The 17,093-nt window shown below is 42.4% G+C and overlaps 1 protein-coding gene across 5 annotated transcripts in view; it reads right to left on the bottom strand.

Annotated features, from left to right (window-relative positions):
• The window catches only part of NR5A2 (nuclear receptor subfamily 5 group A member 2), a 153,922-nt gene that overhangs the window by 67,201 nt on the left and 69,628 nt on the right, over window positions 1-17,093 (bottom strand). For all 5 annotated transcript variants that reach the window (XM_054980036.1, XM_054980040.1, XM_054980038.1 and 2 more), the window contains exon 5: window positions 2,760-2,879. In XM_054980036.1, the coding sequence (XP_054836011.1) occupies window positions 2,760-2,879 (120 nt within the window). The remainder of the gene's footprint in view (window positions 1-2,759; window positions 2,880-17,093) is intronic.

Here is a 17,093-nt window from a genome sequence, read left to right as displayed (position 1 = left end):
TCTGTATGAGTATTATGTTTGACTTTTAAAGGGATTTCTGATTCTCTGATTTGCCCTGCCTTCCCCATCCTCTTGCCTTATACACTCAAATATTTCAGCTAGCTCATTTTGGCACATTTCTCAGGCCCTTAGCAGTACGATCTGAGTGCTCAAGACAATAATGCATGTCTTGGTAATGTAGTTTGGTTATATGAACCCTTCTCTTAAAACGAGCCGAGTTCTGCCACCTGCATCAAATGTACATGTGGAAGCCAGGGTTCAAGTCCCCAATTAGCCATTTGTTTGACCTTTCTCTCTTAGCCTAAACTACCTCACAGGGTTGTTGTGAAACTAAACCAGAGGCAAAAGAATAGTGTACACCAGTATGTTGGGATAACTGAGTGTGTGTGTAAGAGAGAGACAGTTCATAGCACTGAAAGCCCTGCTCCTGACAACTGGAAGCTCAGTTTGACTTCTAAGATTTGTGCAGGCATTGTCTACCTGTCTGCAAGTCTGTCTTCCCAGAATGCTGAATTCAGTTCATAGGCCCATATTGGAAGAGTGATAATCGATTATGCAAAGTCCTGGTCCATATGCTGCAAGTCATGGAGCCGTACAACATTTTGAAAGCTTATTCAGCAACATTTGGTGGTATAAATGACTGGCCCTTTTATTAATACTGCCCACATCCAATTCTACTATGCCAGCTCTTAAAGCAAAGCAGCATATAACCTCTATGAGAAATACAGAAAAGCAGTATATAAATATTTCATTACTATAAACTAATGAATCAATCTGACTCCTGAGTTACTTGACAAAAATCTCTAGGAAAGAAAGGAGTAAAAGAAAGTGAATACTTAGTGATTTTTTTGTTTGTTTGCTAGACTGTCACGCTACCCAAATCACACTTCTGGTCTACCATATGGCATTCAGAATAGGGTAGAAGTAAGTATTTAACAATGCTTATGTTCAGATTGGCTTTTATTATCAATGGACTAGGAACAGAGTGCCCACATTATTTTACTTCTGCTGTAATGTAATAATAGAGGATGGGAAGGTGACATGGCATAGCCCAATCTCATCAGATCTCATCTGATCTTGGAAGCTAAACAGGACTGAGACTGTGGTGTGTGAAGAGGGTGGGCTTGGATCTCCTGCAGCACCAAGTTCCTGACCTAAGGGGGTGTTATTTGTCCGCAGTGAAAATGCAATGTCAATACATGTACAAGGCAAATTGTGTCTCTCAGGGCCATTTTCAGGTCAGGAAAATAGTGGGGGGGTGGGTGGGATCTAACCTCTGTGTACCAGCATCCCAAATCAAATTGAGTTCATGCATGCTTGGGAAGCACAGTTTGGCGTTGTGGTTAAGAGTGCGGGACTCTAATCTGGAGAACTGAGTTTGATTCTTCACTCATCCACTTGAAGCCAGCTGGGTGACCTTGGGCTAGTCACAGTTCTCTGGAACTCTCTCAGCCCCACCCACCTCACAGGGTGTTTTGTTGTGGGCTTAATAATAACATACTTTGTAAACCACTTTGAATGGGTGTTACATCATCCTGAAAGATGGTATATAAATTGAATGTGATGATGATGTCGGAACATGCCTCTCATCCTGACCTAGGGACATCTTTGGGGAAAGTGCTTTCTTTAACCAATAGGCAATGTTTGCTTGCACCCGGTATAACTGAATTTATGTGCTTCTTATTATTAACAAATCTTTATTTTATGGAATGCTAGCCTGAAGGCATAAATAAATGTCTGGGTGTGTCTGGGTGTGATCGTGTTTTTTTTATTTATTTGATTCGATTTATACCCCGCCCTCCCCACAGATGGGCTCAGGGTGGCCATGGAAGGATAAGAGTCTGTTCCATTGTTTACAAAAAACACAAGCTTCAAAAGCAGAAGATACTTTTCTTCCAGTTTCCAGGGAACTCAAAGGGATATTGTGTGCATAACTGAGTCTCTCCCCTCAGCCCTTCTGCAATGGTATCTTGGCTATTGTGCTGACAATCTCTGGCAAAGATACTGGAGATGCCCCTGGATCATGCCCTGCCAAGTCTCCAGAAACAGCCCATTGCAACCTTCTGATAAGAGGGAAAGGAGAAGTTGTTCCAAACAGAAGACTGTTCTCTGTCAAAGCAATGGCACCACCCACCTGGATCTGGCAAGTTCTTACCTTATTCCTAGAAAGGAGGAGGGCATGAACCACACATGGCCTGAAACGTAGTGTAAAACCCAGGCAAAGGAATCCCACCTCTTGGGATTCTCCATATTGAATTATATCAGCTGTGTCTAAAGCCAGCCTGGAGAAGATGTATCTGAGCATGTTTGCGTGCATATGCATGAGTGGAATAAAGTGAGGTGCTTTTGGATTTCCTTGGTGTGAGCTTAATAAATATTACTTCTGTATTCAAAGACGTCGTGACTGGCTTTCTCCCTGTCTCCTACCCTCATCCCTGGGAAAAAGTCCTGCCAGGTCAGAGTGGATTTGGGTGGAGGTCTGATCACCCTTTCATCTTATTTGCACTGAGACTGGGATCACTGTGCCCTGACAAATGGAACAGGTAGTTATGGCTCAGGTGTTCTCTGCAGTATCTGAAGAAGTGGACTCTTGTCCGCAAAAGTTTATACTGGAATAAAAATCTTGCAATGTAATCTGTATTTTGATTCAGTAGAATGTGCCTTCAGTGGAATATGGGAGTATTTCTGATCTTGTTAAAATCCCTACTGCTTTGAAAGAAGGTTAATAATGAAATCAACATCCATGGTTACACACTCACTTGTTGCCCAGTGACGAGAAGGATGGAGCCTTCTTTCCCATGTACCACTTGCCGATAAATGTGATCTAGAATTAAGAGTTCGCTCCAGCAGTTCTGAAGCAGCTTCATTTGGTCATCAACCTGTAGGTGAAGAAGTAGAACAAAAATCATGGTAGGATTCTGGCAATTTGCTCTTTATTATGATTTATTTTTGAGTGTTCTAATAATAGGAGGGAGTCTTGTGACATTGCTGCAGCATCATGATATCTACTTTTTGATGGGTTCATTAAAGCACTGCTGTAACAACATCTTGGGGGCTGCCTTGAGCAGCCATTTCCCACAAAACCATTACCAGGCCAGAATCTGATATCTGTGTGCTTATGGATTTTAAAATGTTACTACAGCTCTGTGGGATGAACATCTAGTTCGGCCCCTTGTTGGGTCAAAACAATCCCAAATTTGTACAAAATATGCAACAACACAATCCATATTTGGACTCTATGCAATTGAGAAGACGCTCTATGGAATTTGGGTTTTGACCAAATTCATTACATGTATTGGAGAGAGCTGACAATTTATTATGAGAATGCTCCAACACTGCTTGCAAGTCACACACTCATTTGACAATACGGCTGGACGAAAGAAAAGAGGAGTGGAACATTGCAGATGGATATATGGCTAAGTCAAAGGGAAGCTTCTGTTATCATAGGAACAGCCTTGCTGTGTCCTCCTCATGCTACAGGTAACCATGATAATTCATTTCGGCTTAGCTCATGGAACAAGGTTGAGCTGATATTAAAGAAGCTCTTTTTGACTCTGCCCAGATGCATTTATCTTCTGGGCCACTTCTAACAAAGCCACCAGTTATCTGGAAGAGATTATTGCAGTGCAAGTCTCAACCCCTCAGCATCTGTCACACAAAAAAGTCACAAGTAAAATTATATTTGTCTTACTAGAAAGGCTGAAATAAATTACAGGTGTGTTCAAGATGCATTTCTAAAATGAGTAGAGCTGTGCTGGAAATACTGATATCAGTAAGGACTTTAAAAAAAAACCCTGTGATCTTGTTAATCATTAAATTTTTATTTTGCAATATTCTTCCCAGGAGTAAAAGAGTTACAAAACTGTAAGTCGCAATCCTAAAAAGACAGATGCTTGAAGGGCTTTGCATGTGGGCTCAAAAGCTGTTCAGGTTCTGGTCCACTGTAGCCCTGTACTTCTGAGGCCCCCCACCTTTTAGGAGTGCATGAGGGGGACACAAATAACTGTGAGGGGAAGAGACACAAAGCACCATGTCTAGCCTTTTGGAGTCTCACCCCTGATTTTGTTACTGTCAGTTTATTACAGTGCAATCTTAAGTCCTTCTAAGTCCATTGAAGTTAGTGGGCTTAGAAGGGTGCAAGTCTGCTTAGGGCAGCATTGTTAGTCACTTTGCTGGAAAATGTATTTGAAAGGAAGTGGATGATAAAAAGTGAACCCAAAAGCCTCATTCAATCAAGCATAGCCTTGGTGATTCTGGGGCCCCATGCAAACATCCCAGATGGGGCCCCAGAATCCCTGGTGCTCCTGCCAGGCCTACCCTCTACCAGTGAGATCCAAGCAAGGGGCAGCCCTCACCCCATAAGAGCAGACAGGAGCCTCTGCTACCACCAAAAGCTGGCTGCCCAAGTCTTGGATGGGATGGGTGTAAGTTGCCAATGTAGAGCCAGCTGCCCCTCTGTTGTGGGGGGAGGGCAAAGTCATGGGCATTTAGGCACCCCCTGTAGGTGGCCTGGGGCAGCTGCTCCTTCTGCCCATTGGTTAAGACTGCCCCTGCAAACAATAAATACAAGTAAACAATTCTAAAATGGAATATTGGAAAATGTAGCAACAGCATAACTGAATTCAATATACAGCAAAAGAAAAGAGAAATCCAGAGGCACTTTCAAAACTTACAATATTTATTCCACCATATTCTCAGCAACCAGGCAATTCCCACAGCAGGACCTTAGACTCAAAATGCAGCAATATTGCCAAAGTCTTATTCCTGGACAAAGAGTTCACCCTGCTACCAAAGCTGAACTCCTTCCCTCCCAAGCTGGTATCCCCTCTTTAGCAAGCCTGTGCTGGGCAAAAACTGTGAAACAGAAAACACCAAACAAGCCAGAATGAAGAACACCAGCTCAGAGCTTCTGCTGTATATGATTGATAAATGTAGAAAATGGAACTAATGACTTACAACATCCTCAGCTCCTTTGACATGGAGCTGATGTACAGTGCTGACATGGAGACTCTGTACATGTTATGGAGAATCCATGAGGTTGGTGGGCTTAGATTGAAGTAACTGTACATTGCAGTCAGTGAAGAAAAAATGCTATATATGTACAAGCTTCAGAAAGAGGTGGGGAAGACAAAGAAGTTCTGGGAATGCTTACTTACTAAAGTTCCTCTGGGACATGGGTGTGTGTACATCACTTGTTTTCTCTAGTCCATGTTAGCCCTCTGAAAACTGATGTAAATACACATTAATGGAGGCCTAAAGTTCTTTTCCACCAATGTAAGGATTTGCACTGGTTGAAGCTGAGATAGAAAATATGATGTTCTTCTAAATAGAGTCTTGATAATAGGATTAAACTCATCAGAAAACAAGAGCTTCTAAGTAAATGCAGAAGGAAAGTCTCAAGTAAATGCACAAGGAAGACTCGCGAATTTGTTCAGACCAAATCAGTTAGTCCTTGAGTGAAAGCCTCTTGCAAATGAGCATTCCAATAGCATATCCTCATGCCAATTAATAGTTAACTATGATAAGGGGCTTTCTTATGCAATGCAGGTCAAGACAGTCACACTGTTCGTTTTCCTAATGCTCTCAGCCCACTTTTTTGCTGATTACTCTCTCTGAATATATTACTCATTGCTCTTTAAACATCTGTCATGTCTCATACACTTTTCAAATGGTAGAAGAGGCTTATTGCTGTCAGAATAGCCATACCACAAGGCAAGCCTAGGTGGCTACCTTGGATAGCACTTTTGCCTCCCTGGCAACCAGAAAGAGTTCTCTCTTCCCAGCACCATCCTGAGAGATGGACTCCTGCTGTCTATGCAAACCAAAGCCAACAAAAAGGCAGAGGGCTTGCTAGAAGGGCTGCAAGAGAAGAACAGGCAACAGGCTATGGATTCTTTTTGGAGAAGGAAGGATAATACAAGAAGCAAAGGTGGGCTAGGTGTAGTACATGGGTGAACGACAGGACAACATTAGTAGATCACTAAAGTTCACTTTGGAGAATACCGACCACTTCCTGGGAAGTCTATGGGGCCAAGCAAAATAGGTAACAAAGTTCAACATACTGTGAATAAGAGGAAGGCTAAATACTGAAGGCAATGGCTGTCCACATCTGTAGCCCCCTCCCTCCAATTGGTATTAATGACTATTGAACAGGGATATTCTATTCAGTCTGTATGAGTAATATTCATTTGAACTATCTTCCATTAATGTGTCTACTCCCTTTTTAAAGCTATGTAAACTAGTGTTGTCATTTCACCTTGTAGGGGTGAATTATAAAAATGGTACCATAAAAATGGTACTAAAGACTTCCTTTAGTCTGTCCTCAGTCTCCTGCCAATTAACTTCATCGGATGACCCCAAGTTTTATTATTTGAGGAGGAGGGGGTTCTCCATCCACTTTCTTAACATCAGGTACAGTTTCATAAACTTGCAGAACATCCCTTCTTAGTTGCCTTTCTAAAAGCCCCAACTGCTTTTTATAATAGGAGAGTTTTTCCAGGCCTTGATAACTTTCGTAGCCCTTCTCTGCACTGTTTATAGCTGTATGACTGACTGACTGACTGACTGACTGATTGAAGTGGTTTACTGAGATGCTTCCCTACAAGAACTATCCTCTTTTGACATGGGAGATCAGCATTATTTTCAGCATTATTCCTAGATTTATAAAAATGTGTTGTGATGCTAGCAGCTTAGTTTTTAATCTCTATCCTAATAATCCCTAGCATGGAATTTGCCTTTTTCACCACTGCTATGCACCAACATTGTTGTCTACTTCTGTCATTGTCATCTCCTGCTGTAGACATGTGACAAAATGCTTGTGTGAAGCTGTCCTTGCTCTCTACAGCAGCCAGTGATCGGAGCCACTAGGTAGTAGCAGGCTTGCAAATAGCCATTTACCTGGTAATCTCTGGAGCTCTGCAGATGTTCTGTTTCATTCACGTGAACCAGTGGCTGTGCAATTGCCATCTCATGTAAAGCTTGTGGATTTTCCAAGCAAATTACAGTTTCTACTCACATGAAACAACCCTGAAAAAAATCAGTGTTCTGGTTTGTATGAATGGAAGCAGTACATACATGGAAAATCCACACATTGATCAATTCCCATGAGAAGATGGGTGTTGTGGGCATTGTGGGGTCATGTGTAGACATGGGCACGAACGGGAAAAAAAAACCCAACAGGCTGTTCGGTGTTCCTTCCCGACGACGAACACGAGCAGCCGACCGGACCCAAACATGTCCCGTTACCAAACATGTTTGGTGTTTGGTGTTTGTCGGCACCAGAGTGGCCCCCTTAGCACTTAGAGAGCCCATATTCACAGGGAATGTGCAGCAGGCTCTTCTCCAGCCACCATCCAAGTTTGGTCAAGATTGCAGTATGGATCTCGGAGTTATACATTCCCAGAGGGAGGGGGTAGAGCCCTAGCCCAACACTCCCAGAGACCTGACCAGATCAGGTACTAATAATCAGGGTGAGCCCTCAGCCAAGGTGCCCACTGAGCTTGGCCCCAGGGCCTGGCAGCAGCCCTGGAACCAGAGGGGATAGCTCCCTATCCAACCCACCACACACAGAAAAAAGCCCAGCTACAATGCACTCTCCCTCTCTCTCCTCCCAAACGCTATTAAGAGCTCTGTCCCACTCCACTGCTTGCTGAAAGTGAAACCAGAACTGGGAGTGCAGTGCCCTTTTATAAGCTGAGGACTGATTGAGAAACGCAGGAGGCCTGTGGTTGGCAGTCAGAACTGCCTAACAGGGTTTGCAGGGATGAGATTGGAGTTCCCATGGCCACAGAACACCCCTCTCCTCCCTCCCTCCCCCCTGGTGTCTGCTCCCACGTTACCAATTGTAACCGATTTGCAGCTCCATGCTTGGAAGGAAGACCTGCCCATCAAGCTAAGTTGGGCTTTGATTGGGGTGTCCGGGGTGACAGAGGGAGTGAAGACAGTGTTCAGGCACACACCCCTCCGTTGCCAAGGCAATTGATTGAAGGCGCCTGAGTGTCTAGCTTCCTGAACGGCAGCCAAGCACTACGAACGAGGCTTGCGCCAACTGCCTGTTCGGCTGGAATGGCCCATCACGAACAGCCCATTCGCAAGCAGTCGAGCAGCCTGTTCGTGGGTTTTTTCCGTTCGTAATGCTGTTCGTGCCCATGTCTAGTCATGTGTACTCCTAATATGTATGGCTTACAAACTTGGCTTGCAAACTCTCAGTTTGCATGAATAGAATGTAATATCTGCTGAGAGCTCCTGGTAAATAGGAATTGGAAGCTTTACAGAAGCGAGTTTCTTTCTTTTATGTCACAAATAACTAATCTAGGCAAGTGTGTGCTAGTAACTTTAAAAAAAAGATTTATTTGTAATGCTTGGCAGCAGTGGGTTTCATCTTATAATTGCTTGTATATGGAATTTTCGTTGCTGAGTATTCAGTATACAAATTACTAGTAGGGGTAAACTGTTTTAGAGTATGTTGATAGAATAGAGACAGTTTTCTCATGACAGTAAGAATCTCAGGAAAATTATTGCTAAGCTGAACTGCATAAAGCTGCTGGAATTTACTACTGCTTTGGTCTAGAATGGGCAATAAGCAAACCTTAGCATTTTTACTAAGAAGTAAGACCCACAGGACTTACATCCAAATTAGTGTAAGCAAGGCTGCACCCACATGATGAGAATTCTCTATTTTGCATTCATCATCTGCAAAATATGCAGAGGTATACCTACTGGCAACAGAGCTTCTACATGGGAGTTTTCTGTGCACTTTCTTTCATTAGCCACCCTGTCCCCTGCATGTTTCCCACACTGTGCCACCAGAGGGCTTTGTGACTGCTTTATAAAATTAGCAAATGAAATGCTATTGTGTTAAATGTGGCACATGGTGTCAAAGGTCCTGTGGCCGCTACAGCAATTATTTATTTTTTTAAAGCCCAAATATGCCCTCCAGAGGCAGGGCAAGGGAAATGGTGGCTTCAAGAGGATGAAAAACAATGATGCGAAAATGCACTTGGGCTGTACTCTTCTGCAAAAAAGTGTAGCAAAGCAGGGAAATGCTGATTGGAGCATGATTACAGGATAATTAATTTCATATGGATAGTAAGAAAAGTGCTCTAGTTTGGATGCCAAACCGAAGAAAAACAACCATGTGGAAGCGACCTAAGATTCCAGCCTGACATTTATTGCTCTGTGTCAGATTGTGGCCTACAGGTACAGCTTCTTTTCCTATTATTATTAACAAAATAGAAAATTTGATGTGAGTACCTGAACCACTACTTGTGTGGTCTAATTTCACTTACATGATTCTTAATGATCCAGTGTAAGATTTGTCTGCCGCTATTTCATAAAAGAGAGTTAAGTCCCATGATTTATGCTACCACCTCAGATATAGGATCAGATGGTGTTTCCAGAGTTTGCAGTATCAAGTCTCTGTTGACACCAAAACCCATAAGCACGCTATCAATTGTAGTTAAAATGAAGCCTTCTCTCAGAAATGCTGGTTACTCATCTGAAGAAAAAAAATCTCTTCACTCTGGAGTTATAGACAGGGAAGGTTAGCAGAATATAGGACTCATGTTGTAGGGCCTGTCTCTTCCCACAATCTGGATCCTGTCAATTATTACAAGCTTTTGTTGCTTCTGAAGAAGAACACTGACTCTGGCAATTGGCACACAGAAAAAAAAATGTAGGTTTTCACTAAAATAGATTTTGATCCAAACCAAACTATGGTTATTTTTGTAATAATAAATAATGTCAACAAGTAAAAACAACAAGAAGAGAAAATTGTACAGAGCACAGTAAAATGTTAAACAACCTCATATCTATTTCTTTCTGAAAAATACTTTGAGAACGGTGCTTTCAAATCCGGTTATAGCTTTTCAAGAATTACACGTATTGGTAAAAGGTAAAATTCATTGACTGGGAGGCAATTTTCACTGATTTACCCATCCTGTGACAGCCCTCCGATCCCTCCTTCATGCTTTGGGATCTCCTGTCCCGCATGCGCAGCATTTCAAGTGAAGTTTGGACCGCAGTTGGATGGGGGAGACGAGGAAGCCATTTTCTGCTGAAGCTGGCAGATATTTTTGGCGTCATCCAAGCCCATTGGTTAGTATTATCATTATCATTTTCCTATGTCTTTTATAATTTCTTAAGTAAAATGGAGGCACAAAACGCCCAGGACTACAAGAATTCAACAATAAACTACTACCCTTGTAAATACATTAACACAGTGTTTTTCTTATTGCTTTTAAATACATATATGCAAAACATTCAGTTACTAGAAAACTGCTTCTCATACATAATATTGAGTACCACAATTACAGCTGTAACATACAAGTCCCACACAAGGAAACCTCGGGAGTGCAAGGTAAGTCCAAAAATGTTCATATAATTCATATAAATCATGTGACCAATTTATAATGATGGCTTTACGCTGATAACTTTGATGTAGGTAGAGAAGGCGCAGATCCAAAACGTGCTCAGAGCTGGGCACATTTCTTGGCTGTAAACTCCTGGCAGTTGAGCAGCTATAATTTGCTTCCATTGGGACACAAGAAGACTAGCATTCTGCAGTTACAAGTAAGGAAAGGTGGCAGAAAGGAGAAGCTTGGCCCAGCATGCTGCTGCCTCTCATTTTTACCTGTCTTGCTTGCCTACACACTAATAATAACACACAAATAATAATATCTTTATATAGTGTTACTAGAGTGTTTACATACGTTATCTTGGCCAAGGTTTGAGTCCGGTATCACCTTAAGGATGAACAAGATTTTCAAAGGTATAAGCTTTCTGGCTCACTTTGTTATTCTTAATATTTTCTTGTTATCATTACAACCACACCATAAGATGGGTCAGCAGTAGAGATGGGCACGAACCAAAATATGAACCAAAATTAAGCACAAACCAGGCTGGTTCATGGTTCGTGAACCACAGCTCGTCAGATCCCATTTCTGACGAACTGCCACGAACCTTTAGGCTGGTTCATTTGCTTTGTTTTTTGGTTTGTCACTGCAGACAGCCTGGTGCCAATCAATCAGTTTCCTAGGCAACAGGGGATGGACTTCCTGCAGACCTTCTGCTGACCTGGAAGTGAACTTCGGCTGGCCCGGAAGTGACCTTCTGCTGACCTGGAAGTTGCCATTTTCTGACCTGGGTGAGACGTTTTCATGAAACAAATGAGCCGGTTCGCGAACCAGGGGCAGATTTGTGAAAGTTCGTGGTTCATGGTTTGTGACATTTGACGAACCACGAACCACATGGTTAGTTTTCCCCCGGTGCGTGTCTATCTCTAGTCAGCAGCAGTATAATCCTCATAGTGCTGTAGCTGAGAGAAAGTGCCTCTTCTAAAGCCACTGAGTGAATTTGTGGCCGAGGCAAAATTTGAATTTGGGACCTCCTGAGTTTGTTGCTCAGCCTCATAGCTACTATGCCACAGCATATGGGACTTTGGGCCCTGTTCTGCAAACAGAAGGCAGAGTTTTCCCTTGAAAATCTGAAATAACCAATATAATGTTCTTAATGGCTAATTTGGTGCAGTGGTTAAGAGCGGCAGGACTCTAATCTGGAGAAGTGGGTTTGATTCCCCTCTCCCCCACATGAAGCCAGTTGGGTGACCTTGGGTCAGTCACAGCTCTCTCAGCCCCATCTACCTCACAGGGTGTCTGTTCTGGGGAGAAGAAGGGAAGGTGAATGTAAGCCGCTCTGAGGGGTAGTGAAGGGCGGGATATAAAATCAGCTTCTTCTTCTATAAGAGATCCCTTTCCTATTGTGTGATGGCCCCCTTAAGTACTGTTTAAGGGTGCAGTCAGAGAGGAGAGCGTCATTATGTTTCCTTCCATAATTTGAGTACTAAACATGCACTTGAATAGGAGGCTGAAACCTAAACTCTAGGGATGATTTTTAAGGATTTTCCAGTTTATCCCATAAAAAGTAATCTGTTGATGAAGGATTTGCCATTCTTTTTATATGCTGGTGAAACAAGTCAGAGTTTCAGAAGTCAAGCACTGTATCAGCATTAATTCCTGCCTTGAAGATAAACAATGTTCCAAACTGTTAGCAGATACCAGAGTCTAGCCATGCTTACTTGGAAGCCCCATTTGTTTAAAGAGACTTCTAAATAAGATTGCTGAAATGTGTAGCTGTGGTCCATATCTGGAAAAGAACCATGAACTCAACTCACCATTTTGGGAAGGACATAGAATTGAAATACGGGATTAGTACTAAAAAGTGATCAATATTAATATTTGAGGTTTCAGAACTGGATTTTTTTTTAAAAAATGAATGGATTTCCTATGACTAAACAGACTTTTAGATTCCAGTATACATCGGTGTTCAAATTTTAGAGGAAAAACAGTGCAAATAATTGAAGGGAAACAAATATTTATGTTTCAGACGTTCAATGTGAAACACATTAAATCTGTTTGCAATTACATCAAATTCTGTTCTGACTCCAGACATGACACTTACTCTTGCCATTCACTTCACTCCTGTAAATATTTGGTGTGAGGGCACTAAGTGCCCTGTTCATTAATAAAGTGGCATGGTTGACAATTATATTTCTGGCCCCCTTAAAATCAATGTGTAATTCCTCCGCTCAGTTACTTCCCTTTCCCTTAAACAGTAGACTGAGATTGTAGTTACCCAAATAGGCTGACTGCTAACATAGTAGGCAAATAACTAGGGCTGGGCTTGGATGGCTAATGACTTTGCACCCCCTCCCAGGCCACAGGGAAGTCTCTGCTCACCCTCCTTGCCCCCTACTGAGGAAAGGTGGGAAGCAACCACCTGCCCTCCTTGCTCTCCTGGCACTGCAGAGAGGCAGGAAACAGCTACTTGCTCACTTCTACCCCACCCTCAGCATTATAGGGGGATTCTGCATGATCAATTTTGATTTGACTTTCTGAGCAGTCATGCCGCGGTGGAGTCCTACGAATCCACTTCTCCCCAATTCCGCATTAGGCTTTTGTTTTGCACATTTCATCAGCTCAAAGTCCATCATGTGGAATTTTTGACAGGATAAAAATCGATTCCTCATCGCTTTTTCTGGGGGAAGTGTTGAATGATGCACATCTTCATTTTTTTTATTCTCCCCCCAAAAAATGTTGCTACACATAAATGTTGCATCATACCAACACATTAGAAAAAAATTTCTCACAAAAAAACGTTGCTACACATAAACGTTGCATCAAATAAACATATTGGATAGGCCAGAGCACTTCCCGCCGATATTGTGGAAGAGTATTGGCTATTGACATTTGGAGGGAAAATTGTTACCAATGACCCCGTGTCTATCTTTCCCGCTTTCTTCGTGAGCAGTGTGGTTTAGAGGTGTTGTGTTGAGGACGGTCTCTTTCTCCCTTCATGAAATGCCTAGACCACTAGTTGAACGCTGAAGTCCCTCCATCACACTTTCACTCTACCTCAGAAGCTGTCAGCTGTCAGTGAGCAACAAGTAACAAATTTGGCGTGTTGTAAAATGGACCCGTTATTGGTCAGCTGTTGTCATGTGACACAGGATATGTTTCTGCATAGATTTGTAGAAACGTTGCAACGTTTTTTTACATTTTTTTTTTTTAGAAAGAGGGGAAGGGAAAGGGTAGTGGGTGTAGCTTAGAAAACATGATTGGCCAATCAAATTAAGTTGATTCGAAGGGCGAGAGAAAAGGGCAAGGGTGGGGAGAACATCGGATAAAGAATTCTGCATGATTAGAATCCCTAATCTGCTGCGAATGGACAAATAAATTGGGGGAAAGCAGGATGGGAAAAAACCGGACAAAACGTGCAGTGACTTCGAATCTGCTGCTAGGATTGCCTTCCCAGGTGTGGAAACACAAGAAAAAATCGAGGTCATTTAGAAGCTGAAGCAGAGAAAACCACTCGTGCAGAATCACCCATAGGGTGATGGGAAGTAGCTGCCTGCTCATCTCATCCCCCCAGCACTGTGGGGCAGAAAAGGAGGTAGCGGGCTAAAACTGCCTCCCAACTGATGAAGCGAGTAAACTCCCTGTAGGCCACTCTCTGGGGCCAGGGCATTTCCAAGGCAGAATCTGAAGCTGCAGTGGACATGGACAGGGCTAGTTGCTGCCCCTCCACCTCTGACTTCCTAGGCAATCACCTAGGGGCATTTAGTGGACAGGCTACACGACAAATATTTGTACAATAATCCATGTGGTAGTTTAGTCCCCAAATCTTTTATCAGCTGTGTTCAAACTACTTCTCCCATACTGAATCTTCCTCCTATGTTATGTTTTCATAGTAGTCCCTTTTAGACATTCCTGGAATACATGAGGGAATTGTGGGGAGCAGGGTTGTATGCACTGGCCCAACGAGTGATCTTCACGTGTTCATATGAAAGATGGAATACAGTATATATAGTATATAGTATGTAGAGATCTGTGGGCATATGGGAACCCTAGAAAAGCAAATTTGATGCTTAAGATTCTGATTCCTCCATGTATTCAGATTATGTTTTCTTACATTTCTACAGCACTTCTCAGCGGACAAAAAAACATTTTTCAGAGTGCTTGCTGACAGGATTATACTAAGATACATAATTTATTTTTTAACTCTGATTGTTCCAGCAGGTCAATCAGAGCATTATACTTAATCTGTCAATGAATGTTCATTTTTTTTTTATAGGAAAGGAAGCACATTTGTGACCCGACATCCTGTTCACCTTGTCTCTGCACCAATTATAGGCACGTAGTTCTGATGTGCTATCATAATAGTTGGTTTCCATTTTGCACTGGTACAAATGAATGCAGCCAGCAAACCATGCTTTGAAACACTACCTCTGTTAGTCTCTTGCCATGAAAACCCTACCAGGGTTGCCATAAGTCAACTCTGACTTGAGGGCTCCACTTTACTTTTGTACAGGGCTTTTTTTCAGGGGGAACGCAGGGGAACGGAGTTCCGGAACCTCTTGAAAATGGTCACATGGCTGGTGGCCCCGCCCCCTGATCTCCAGACAGAGGAGAGTTGAGATTGCCCTCTGCGCTGCTCGGCGGCGCGGAGGGCAGTCTCAACTCCCCTCTGTCTGGAGATCAGGGGGAGGGGCCACCAGCCATGTGATCATTTTCTCCGAGTTCCACCACCTTTTTCCCCAGAAAAAAAGCCCTGCTTTTGTATATATATCCACCCATCTGCTCTTGAAAGGTAGCTTGAACTTTGATACAGTGTCTGCCTGGATTTATCTCTGAGGCTTGCTAACTAGTCCTAACAGCCAAGAAAGCGCAGCGGGTTGAGAAGCAACAGGTAAGACTGAGGTACTATTTTTAACTCAAGACTCAATTTTGACACCAAGAGATCCATCCACACAGAAATAGACTCCTAAACTGATCTGGTTCTATGTGAAATCTGGTGCATATTCCAAACAAATGTGCCTGTCATAGGGTTGCCAGCTCTGGATAGGGAAATTCCTGGAGATTTTGGGGATGAAGCCTGGGGAGGGCAGGGTTTGGGGAGGGAAGTGACCTCTTCTGCATAAAATACCATACAGTCCACCTTCCAAGGCAGCCGTTTTCTCCAGGGGAACTGATCTTTGTCATCTGGAGATCAGTGGTAATTCCAGAAGATCTCCAGCCATCACCTGGAGATTGACAACCCTAGCCTGTCATCTTCTTACAAAAGTTTTTTGGGGGGAAACTTGGCCCAAGGCCCAAGGCTGTATACCCCTTCCAAGCCTGGCTGTATACCCCTTCCATCCTTCTGGTAAACTAATATTCAGCAGGGTTGCTAAACTCCCAAAGAGTAGACAAACATAAGATCTCAGCATTTCAAGTAAGCCCACAGTTTGTTTCTAAGTGAACAAAACAGGGTCATATGTAGGTATTTGCATTAAACAAGGCTGCAGATGCAGTATCTGGCATTTTAAAAACTGCTTTTTGTGGAATTCGTTTTTTCTCTTCTTCTTTGCATACTAGATCACATGTAGGGTTATACGTGGTTGGCAGTTAGCATTATTTCTGATGAATTATAAATGTAATTTCCAGGGTTTCTCTTCAACCTCTTTTTTTGCTGTTAAAAAGGCAGTTTTTGGATTCCCGCTGAAAACTCTGTGGATAACACCGGAGCTTTTCGGCATCAAAGTGATTACAAATGTATTTCAGAAGAAATGCTCTGCAAGCATTTGGTCTGACTGCTGGAAAATTTCAGCTCTGTGGTGTTAGTGTAACTTATCTAGTCACCCCAAGCTGAAATACTTCGTGTGAAAGTAAGTTTCACTGAAATCAATAGCATTTAGTGCTGAGCTACATGGTCATGAAATCATGCAGGACTTTAAGAAAGACTTTAAGCATTTCAGAATGAGGGTTAGAGATCATATGCTTCAACTTTCCTCTGCATAATAAAACCTCCTGGCAATAGAAAACTTGCATGTAAAGTTTCTGGTCTACGTGTCTCCCTGACTTGCTAGTTTTCTGCATGCTGAGAGTTCATTGAGGAGGTAAAGTTCTAACAGAGCACAATGAGTAATTGTACGGTTCCTCCATATAATATGATGGAACCCTGGTACAAAATCAACAAAAATGGACTGCCTGGATTTAGGCTTATTTGATTGGATCAGTTTCACAGGGTAAAGTTGGACTACATTTGGTTTGTCATTTTGCTATTACTTGTATATCACTTATATAGTACTTCACAATTTTTTCCTTATCAGTTGCCAAAACAGCCTGAGAGGAAGTTTATTACTATGGCTAATTTGAGACTGAACAATAGTGACTTGCTCAATAAGTCATAAATGAACTAATGTTCTCAGATTTGTGGACTGAATGAACAAACAAGTATGCATTGCTGTACTATGTTTTGCCAAAACATACGACCAAAACAAACTTTTTCAATGCAGCAAATAAAATATCCCACTCCCATTTAATGCATGTGTTGACTTTTGCCCTGTATACACAAGCAGTCAAATAGGCTGAAGTTCAAGAAGACAAATCTGTTGATTTCAGTATACATGAAATCAGGAGTTCCTCTGTCACACACAAGTCACGGTGGTGCATTCTCCACCAAGAAGAGGGCAGAGGGAAGAGAGAGCAACAATTTAAAAGTACCTATGGTGGATTTAATCTGGATTTCTCTCTTGTTTTGCAATCTATCAAATGCAA

Source organism: Eublepharis macularius, chromosome 5 (genome assembly GCF_028583425.1).
Source record: "Eublepharis macularius isolate TG4126 chromosome 5, MPM_Emac_v1.0, whole genome shotgun sequence".
Taxonomy (NCBI): Eukaryota; Metazoa; Chordata; class Lepidosauria; order Squamata; family Eublepharidae; genus Eublepharis; species Eublepharis macularius.
The sequence above is the reverse complement of the archived record's forward strand: the minus strand, read 5'-3'. Positions and strand labels throughout refer to the sequence as shown.